The sequence below is a fragment of the Mastomys coucha genome, chromosome X (assembly GCF_008632895.1).
Source record: "Mastomys coucha isolate ucsf_1 chromosome X, UCSF_Mcou_1, whole genome shotgun sequence".
In the NCBI taxonomy this organism is placed as follows: domain Eukaryota; kingdom Metazoa; phylum Chordata; class Mammalia; order Rodentia; family Muridae; genus Mastomys; species Mastomys coucha.
In genome coordinates, this window is record NC_045030.1 from 132,077,679 (window position 1) to 132,087,684 (window position 10,006).

General features: G+C 42.2%; 1 protein-coding gene across 1 annotated transcript in view; it reads left to right on the forward strand.

Moving 5' to 3' along the window:
* The first annotated feature begins 4,041 nt into the window (after window positions 1–4,041).
* Nrk (Nik related kinase) overlaps window positions 4,042–10,006 on the forward strand; it is a 108,724-nt gene continuing 102,759 nt past the window's right edge. The window contains exon 1 of the mRNA XM_031376998.1: window positions 4,042–4,101. Coding sequence (XP_031232858.1) covers window positions 4,042–4,101 — 60 coding nt within the window. The remainder of the gene's footprint in view (window positions 4,102–10,006) is intronic.

Sequence of the window (10,006 nt, forward strand, 5' to 3'; positions counted from 1 at the left end):
ATTTTATTATGGAGAGGAACTAATGGGCACCTGCAGAGAATATATGTTATCATCAAGTGGTTTTATCCTGGAATAATAGTGGAACAATTCAATGTATGTGAGGTGAGAACATATAAGTGATATATGAGACAATGAATTAGATTTAGTGATTCTTTTCAATCTCCTTTCAAATAAATTATTTTTCTTCTCTCATAGATGAGACCATAACCATTTACACATTATTTTACCCAGCTATCTTCTAGACTCTAACAATACATCAAGACTTTCCCTTTTAACCAGAGAGATGTTAGGCAGGAACAATATCCAACTATCTGGGCCGCCTACCTTCTCTTTGTGTTCAGAGTACATTTAAAATAGTATGTGATATAGTAAAGTATAATAAAAAAAATGGCCTTCCTGTCTGCACCTCTGCCAGGGCAGTTAGGCATATCTGGCCCTCTCACTACTCTACAGTCTGCAGGTCTCCCAGGAAACCTGCTCCAACTAGGAACACAAGTGAGACCCCCACCCTAATAACTGCCCCTACTGGGACCCCCACAGAGCAGAACGGAGGTTGTAGCCTTCCCCTCCATGAGAACCCTATCTCCACTCCTGTCTTTATCTCCACAGGGGCAGATCTGCACATCTGCCCCTCTCACCACTCTATGGTCTGCATATCTTCCAGGAGATCTACTGCAACCAAGGAAACAGGAGGCAGGCTCCAGACAGGCACCCAGGCCAGTTAACACCAGAGATAATCAGATGTGGAGAGAACAGAACAAGAACACAAGCAACAGAAGCCAATGTATTTTGGTACCACCAGAAACCCAGTTTTCCCACCACAAAAAGCCATGGATATACATGAGAAGCATAATGCTGACCTAAAACACCATCTCATGAATATAATAGAGAACTTTAAGGAGGATATGCATAACTCACTTCAAGAAATACAGGAAACCACAGGCAAATTGGTAGAAGTCCTTAAAGAGGAAAAAAAATAAATCCCTTAAAGAAATACAGCACTTGGGAGACAGAGGCAGACGGATTTCTAAGCTCGAGGCCAGCCTGGTCTACAGAGTGAGTTCCAGGACAGCCAGGGCTAAACAGAGAAACCCTGTCTCAGAAAAAAAAATTGAAATGGGTCGATGGCCCCATTCCTCAGAATGATTTCTGTCTAAAGGAAATACACAGACAGAGTAGAGTAGAGACTGAAGGAAAGGCCACACAGAGACTGCCCTACCTAGGGATCTATCCCATTTGCAGACACCAAACTGTGACATTGTTGTTGCCAAGAAGTGCTTACTGACAGGAGCCTGGTATGACTGTCCCCTGAAAGGCTCTGCCAGCACCTAACTAATACAGATGCAGATACAGCCAACTGTTGGACTGAGCCTGGGGACTCCAATGGAAGAGCTAGGAGAAAGATTTAAGGTGCTGAAGGGGATTGCAACTGCATAGGAAGAATAATATCAACTAACTAGACCATCCAGAGCTCCCAGGGACTAAACCAACAACCAAAAAGTACACATGGAGGGACCCATGGCTCCAACTACATATGTAACAGAGGATGGCTTTATGTGGCATCAGTGGGAGGGAAGGCCCTTGGTCCTATGGAGGCTTGATGCCCCAGCATAAGGGGATGCTAGTGGGTAAGTGGTTAGAGGAGTACCCTCATAGAGGCAAAGGGGAGGGGAGATGGGATGCAGGGTTTGTGAAGGGGAATCCAGGAAGGGGGATATCTTTGAAATGTAAATGAATAAAATGATTAATTAAAAAATAGTTTGGCAGTGTTCCTTTTGTTACTAAAACTATCTAGCCCTGAGCTTCTTGGTTGTTGAAATTTTTTTTAATGAATGCTTCTATTTCCTTAGGGGTTATATGCCAATTTAAATTGTTTACCCGATCTTGATTTAACTTTGGTAAGTTGTACCTATCAAGAAAATCACCCATTTCATTTAGATTTTCTAATTTTTGGGGCACACAGATTTTTGAAGTAAGACCTAATGATCTTTTTGGATTTCCTCAGTGTCTTGTTATGTCCCCAATTGTTTTCTGATTTTGTCTCTCTGCCCTTAAGTTAGTTTGGCTAAGCTTTTGTCTATCATGTTGATTTTCTGAATAATAATATTTTTAAGAAACTTGACGTACTTTACAGCATTGATCAAAAATATTTTCTCTGATGAAAATCTATAGGAATATATATATGTGTGTGTGTGTGTGTGTGTGTTGTAAATATGTGTATATGAAAAATAATAGTGAAATAATAGTGATTTGTTTTTTCATCATCCCTAGATGACATTTTCATACTGTATATCTATCTGCTGAAGAACATTTATGGATATTTACATATATGTGCATAAATATCTTCTGATTTTGAACTAAAACTTTATTTCCTTAAAATCAATTTGTGTTATGAGCTTGTGTGTGCATGTGTGTGTATATGCTATCATTAGTGCTTCTCCCAAATACTATAAATTTTGCCCTAATATTTTCTTATATCACTATGTAGTGTAGCCACAACAATGTTATGTGTTTCCTATATCTTTACTTTTTTACCTCCAGACAAAAGCTAACCATCCTGCTTTTATAAGTTCCTTTACTACATAGATGGATAATTTCTTAATGCTTTACTACATAGATGGATAATTTCTTAATGCTTGGTGCTAGAATTATGTTGGCTTTTTACCTTTAAGAAACTGTATTTTTGCAAGGCAGTGGTGGCACACGCCTTTAATCCCAGCACTTGAGAGACAGAGACAGGCAGATTTCTGAGTTCAAGGCCAGCCTGGTCTACAGAGTGAGTTCCAGGGCAGCCAAGGCTAAACAAAGAAACCCTTCCTCAAAAAACCAAAAAAAAAAATTGTATTTTTTAGTTTTTCACTACTAACGATAATTCATTTTTCTTTTTTTTTTTTTTTTTTTTTTCTTTTGTTTTTTTCGAGACAGGGTTTCTCTGTTTAGCTCTGGCTGTCCTGGAACTCACTCTGTAGACGAGGCTGGCCTGAAACTCAGAAATCCTCCTGTCTCTGTCTCTCAAGTGCTGGGATTAAAGGCGTGTGCCACCACCGCCCGACGATAATTCATTTTTCAACCCTGATATTATGGAGATTTTTTTTAGTCCCATGCATACTTTCAAGTTTCCTATGTTTTCAATCTGGTGTGCATTTCAAGCCAAATTATTAAGTCTGAAACTTTCAGAAGACAGGAAGCTCACTTAAAGTAGGAGCATAACAATGCCTATACAGTGTTATTAGATCATCCTAGAACCTTAAACTGTTGCAGTTTCTAAAGCTCGGGATACATTGGTGATTCCCAGTAACATGTTCCCGTGTGGATCTGTATCAAGCAATAGCAAATGTGTGTCCTGAAGTTGCTGGGCTGGGAATTCAAGAATGAGAATGCTGTGTGTTCTGAAGTGTAAAAAGCTAAGAGGAAAAGGAAGCTTGAGGACCAATTTCAGAAATTTGGCTATCACTTTTGGTGCCCCTGGGTTAATTCTCTTATAAAACAATTGACTTGATTTTTAAGCATAGCATTCCAGTTTTCAATAGCTATGAGACCACGTTCATCCTGGATCAGGTTTCCAGAGACCCGTTTTAGAAACAAGCACAGCTCAAATCAGGCTGAGCTTAAGAGCATTCCATGACGAGCAGCAGACGCTCTGCAAACTATGGTCAGAAGGCACATTTCATGACCTTTAGCCTGACAAATAGTGTGTGCATTGTTGCTTTATCCCCAGAGGAGCACATAGGAAATATAAAAAACCATGGTCACAACGGCCGTAGAAACTGAAGCTTGCAAAGACATCTCCACGAGCAAAAGCTCATCAAGTCTTTAAGCACAGCCTTTGCCAGAGTTTTCCTCCCCCTACTAGGACTTGAGATTTTCAGATATATATGCTTCCCCATGATGACTCTAAGATAATGGATCAGGAATCACTTGAATTACACATGTATAGATCTTCTTTTTATTATTATTTTTTAATCTTTTTTTGTTACAGTCCGTCTCAGTCTGCCCTCTGACTGTTCCTCATCCAATACCTCCTCCCTCTTTTCCGAGAGAATGTCTCCACCCCCAACCCACCAGACCTCTCCAGTCCCCGAGGCCTCAAGTCCCTTGAGGGTAAGGTGTGGCTCCTCTCACTGAGGCCAGACCAGGCAGTCCTCTGCTGTCTGTGCGTCAGAGGCCTCATAGCTGCTAGTGTATGCTGCCTGGTTGGCGGCTCAGTGTCTGAGAGATCTCAGGGTTCCATGTTAATTGAGACTGCTTGTCTTCCCCTGGGGTTGCTCTCCTTCTCAGCTCCTTCCAGCTTTTCCCCATTCAAACACAGGGTTCACCAGCTTCTGTCCATTGGTTGGGTGTAAGTATCTGCATCTCTTTCAGCTGCTTGTTGGGCCTCTCAGAGGACAGCCATGCTAGACTCCTGTCTGTAAGCACACCACAACATTAGTAATAGTGTCCCTTGGAGCCTCCCCTTGAGCTGGATTTCAAGTTGGGCTGGTTACTGGACCTCCTTTCCTTCAGGGTCTTCTCCATTTTTTGTCCCTACAGTTCTTTTAGACAGGAACAATTCTGGGTCAGAGTTTCTGATGGTGGGATGGCAACCCTGTCTTAATTAGGGTTTTACTGCTGTGAAAAGACACCATGAGCAAGGCACCTCTTATAAGGGCAACATTTAATTGAGGCTGGCTTACAGATTCAGAGGTTCAGTCCAGTAGTATCATCAAGGCAGGAGCATGGCAGCATCCAGGCAGGTATGGTGCAGGAGGAGCTGAGAGTTCTACATCTTCATCTGACTAGCAGAATACTGACTTCCTGGCAGCTAGGATGAGGGCCTTATAGCCTACGCTCACAGTGACACACCTACTCCAACAACGTAACACCTCCAAATACTGCCACTCCCTGGGTCAAGCATATTCAAACCATGACAAACCCCATCCTTCTAGGGGATGCCCTGTCTTTCTATAAGTTCCCTCTCCCCATTGTAAGACATTTCATCTAAGGTCCCTCCCTTTGAGTTCTGAGAGCCTCTCATTTCTCAGGTCTCTACATTCTAGAGGGTCCCCACGCCTCCTACCTCCTGAGGTTGCCTATTTCCATTCATCCTGCTGGTCCTCAGGGCTTCACTCCTGTTTCCATACTCCAATCTGTGTTCCCCCTTTCCCTTCCATGTTCCCTCTCCCACGCGGTCCTTCCTCCATCTGCCCCACCTCCCTGTGATTGCTTTCCTCTCCCTCCTAAGTGGGATTGAGGCATCCTCACTTAGGCCCTTCAGCTTGTTAGCCTTCTTGAGTTCTATGGATTGTGTCCTAAGTATTCTCTACTTTCCCTGTGATGATTCTAAAATCAGTAGTGACTTGAATGACACATGTATGGATCTTCTTTTCAAGACCAGTGCTATACACTCTTGCTTCACTATTCCTACCCTGGACCCTGTGTTGTACATAATAAACTTGTGCTAATAGAAGCTTTTAGAAGTGAGGTCTTAGACAAAACCTATTAAATGACAGACCTTTTGTTTACAGTAGATATTCTTTTTATAAATTTTTTATTAGATATTTTCTTTATTTACACTTCAAATGATATCCCCTTTCCTGTTTTCCCCTCAGAAAAAAAAAAACCCTATTCCCTCCCCCCTCCCCTGCTCACCAACCCACCCTCTCCCTCTTCCTGGCCCTGGCATTCCCCTACCCTGGGGAATAGAGCCTTCCTTCACAGGACCAGGGGCCTCTCCTCCCATTGATGACTGACTAGGCCATTCTCTGCTACATATGCAGCTGGAGCCATGAGTCCCACCATATGTACTCTTTAGTTGGAGGTTGAGTCCCTGGGCGCTCTGAGGGTACTAGTTATTTCATATTGTTGTTCATCCTAAGGGGCTGCAAGCCCTTCAGCTCCTTGGGTACTTTCTCTAGCTCCTTCATTGTGGACCCTGTGCTCAGTCCAATGGATGGCTGTGAGCCTCTACTTCTGTATTATTCCAGCATGGCAGAGCCTCTCAGGAGACAGCTATATCAGGCTCCTGTCAGCCAGCACTTAATCCTCAGTAGCTTTTCATGGCTTCACTTAACCTTAGTAAACTATGGTTCTAAAATATTGATGGGAAAATTTCATGAATAACTGATTTATATGATTAATAATTATTAATTTCTTGTTCTTCATTTGTTAGTTGAACATTATTACAGGTATCAACCATAGGAAAAGAATAATAGGTGTGTAAAGGATTCAGTAATTGCTTTGAGCTTTGATACCTACCAGGGTTTTATAACTTATTCTCTGAAGATAAATGAGGAATTATTGTGCTTAATATTTTATAAAGCATTTTATAACACTCAAAAATTAAAATTAACATATATCTACTAGCATATATTCAAACAATTAACTGCATGAATGAAGAAAAAACAATTAGAAATCTCTGTATTGTTTTGTTTTAGATCATGTAGCCTCTCTTCTATAGTGATCTGGAATCTCTGAAAGCATTCGTTTTCATGAAACATACCTGTGCTTTAAGCATTATTCTTTTAAGTCTATTGTCATTAGCCAAGTCTATGAAAAAATGATTCTGTGGTTCATTTTACAAAGATGACATTACAGACTCGAAATTTGATTCTCTGTTAAAATTCACAGTGAGTGGTCAGAAAGGAGACATCATAAAGACCTGAGAGGATTGAGATGTACACTGGGCCCCTGGAGGCTCAAACTCACCCTCAATGTAATTTTTACACTGCTTTTTTTAAAAACTGAGATAACTAGCCAATGCCTTGTCATTTAGGGTGACATATCTGCTAAGGAGTTTCTCATAAACACAGTCTCCTTCAAGTCCTCCCTGAATAAAGTTTATTCCCAGCCAAAGAACTCCCTGGGAGACATGTTAATGGCTCTTTAAAATACTTTTTTATTTACTCTTTGAGAAGTTCATCAATGAGGACAATGTATCCTTATCACACGGATTCGGATTCTCTTCTTCAACTCCTCTAAGACCACTCCCACTATGTGTTCCTCTCACCCTCATACACTCATTTCTTAATATCTCAGTGAGTCCAATTAGTACCGACCACAAGTGCATGAGTGTAAAACCTCCACTAGAGCTTGGACAACCTACCTGGAGCCTTACTCAGAAAGAAATGTGGCTCATCCTCCCTCAGCAGTCAACAACTGCTAATGGTTCCTTGTCTTGGGGTTGTGCTTCAGGAGCCTGCCCCATCCAGGTGGAATTTTGACTGACGAAGCAAGTCTTCTAATGGAGGGGTTTTAAGGGCCCAGAAGGGTGTTTGTGACTTTTCTGAACACAACTTGAGCTTCAAATTCATGAAACTTCCTTATTAGGTATTCCTTCTGGTGTTCTTTTGCCCAGATAAGTCATTGGCTTTGCTGACGCAGTGACTAGGTTCCATTTTTTTAAAACACAGCTCAAGATATTTCGGTTCAGAGGGCTTGAGGACACAAAGGCGGAAGGGGGAACTGGGTAGCCCAGGGGCATAACTACTCTCTCCGTATCTCACGTACTCTTGGGCTGTTTTGAATCTGGCTCCCCTTCACACGCTCTCAAACTATGCCCCAGGCCCTCCACAGTCATCGACCAGAGGTCTCTGGAGGCAAACTGCCAGAGTTGGAAACCAGGCTCCTCTAATTACTTACTACCTGTGAGGTTATAAACAAGTCAGTTCTTCAGTCTCTGCCTCTATTTACCTAACTAAACTACAAAGTTTCTAAATGAATGAATTAGGAAAATGTTGGTAAAACTGAGGAGACAATAGGTGCAAAGACATTAGTGTGATACATAATGGTAAACATTCAATAAAATCTAGTTATCAAAATAAATCAACAACTAAAGGTTTAAAGGAGCGAAGGATCTTAAGAAAACATAGGGACTGAAGGACTTGAGTATGAAAAGACATGGGACCTAGAATGTGGGTAGGGAGAGTATTTCTGGGTAAAACACAATCTGACAAATTCCTGGACTCTGGACAAAGTAGGATTACTTTTATGGAGGTTGAGGTCAGAGGGGGGGGAAGGGAAGGAGGAAGGGAATGAAGGAGAGAGAGAGAGGGTGGAGGAACACGTGGGAAGGGGGATAGAGAAACTGCTGATTGTGGGGTGAGGGGACTAGAAGTGCTGAAGTTGGAAAACAGGTGCTCTGTCTCAAGATTGTGGTGTGAGCTGAGCCTCCTGTTCGGCTGCTATCTGTTTACTTGCTCATGCAGTAGACAGGCTGGCTTTCTGCAAGTCAGCCTCCAAAATCTCCCTAACGCAATCTTAAAAGGCAATGTGTCCACATTCATCCTTGCCTTCTTCTTGTTTTCATTGAAAATTTTAACTTTAAAAAAAAAAAAAAGATAAGTTTCTCCGTGGAGTTCTGATTAAACTTCTAGGTTCTCCTGCCACTCCACAAGAGTCCTTTCTAGCACATTAACTAGTCCTTATGGAGTCAAGAAGCCCCAGTAGCTTTCCAGTATGCAACTGGATTCTCTTGCTGGGTCTGGATTTGCTTTCAGCCTCAGGGCATATCCCCCCTCCCGCACCCCTGCAGACAACCTTGTAGGTAAAAATGTCAAGGTGTGAACTTGTTTCCCCCTTAACAAAGACAGAGTCTCTCCCAGGAATCTTCAGTTTCTTTAATTGTATTTCTTGATTTCTCTGCCGTGATTTTTTAAAACAAGTCGTACACATAAAGTTGTAATTTTCTATAAACTAAACAGATCTGTTTTTTTTAAGTTATGAAATGTTAAATTTCCAATTTCCACTTCATCAGACACAGGAGCATTTTACTGATCATTCAGGAAATCTTAATTTGTTTTAAAGACAAAGGTTTTTGGATGGTGGAGTTGTCAAGATTTTAGCTCTTTGGAAGTTTAATTTCTGCAATGGCATAAATAGCATTTGGTTTAAGAAGATTCGATTCAGAAAAACCAGGCTTTTTTTTTTTTTGTAGAGGAGGAGGAGGTGGTTGGTTTATCCTGTAACTGTTAACAGAGAATCTTTAAGGAGCGAGACCAAGTTCCTTGGACAAACTGTAGCCATTCCAGAGTTCACCGAGCCTCTGAGATAAAGGATCGGAAAGAAGTCAAACTCCACCGTTGAAACAGACACAAAATAAACACAACCCACTAACATATAAGAAGAATAATTACAAAAGTTAGAAAGTTAGGTCAAAAATGACCAAAGGCCACCGGGAGGAATTATTCGTATAAATCTTCTTAGGATGGGTAACAAAATTTGTTCATTAAAAAAAGAAACAGGAAACAAATTCCTAATAGCATTCCGACCTGGAGTTCGGGTAAGCGAAGCACAGTTAAGCTAGCTCCGGGAAATGTAAGCAGCCTTCAGGACGTCTCCTAAAGTGTTCTTTGTAGCGCACAAGAGCTTAGAATGCGGTTAGTTTTATGTGTTGGCTCCCCTTTTCTGTAAATGCTTCAAGAGGCAACTGACTTAAGGCTAAATCACTGTAGACACCAAGTGTCAGCCTTCCTTGCGCTTTGTGGGGAAACGGGGGCGCACAGCTCCGGAGCCCTTAAAAGTTTTACAATGAATGAGTGAATGAATGAAACCGAACTGGAACGCTGGAGACTGGAAATCAGGCAGAAACTTTCTGGGCTCACTGTGAGCTCCAAGCCAGCCAACTTAGGGTGGGGACAGCTTGGGCAGCTGCGAGGGAGTCTGTGTCTCTTGCCCTAGACACCTGTTCACAGGTATGGCTCCGAAATAGCTGCCTCCACCAGTCACCAAACAGCCCCTGGGCTAGAGCAGAGCTGCAGATGCCTCCAGGGGATCCAAGGAACTTTGTCCCCTTTACCACGTCCCTGGCTACTAACAGCTGGGAAGGTGGGAGTTCAGGCAGCCCTGGGGTCTCCGTTTCACCGTTTGCGTGAGGGGGATACCCAGGTCTGATCCCTAATCCTGCGGGTAAATCATTTCACTCGCTCTCCTGAGTTTCCTTCTTCTTCAATCAGTGGGGCAATTACGTGACAGGGGGATGAGAAAGAGAAACGCAGATCACTAGGAAAGTTCCAGTGTTTCTTGAGGGGTG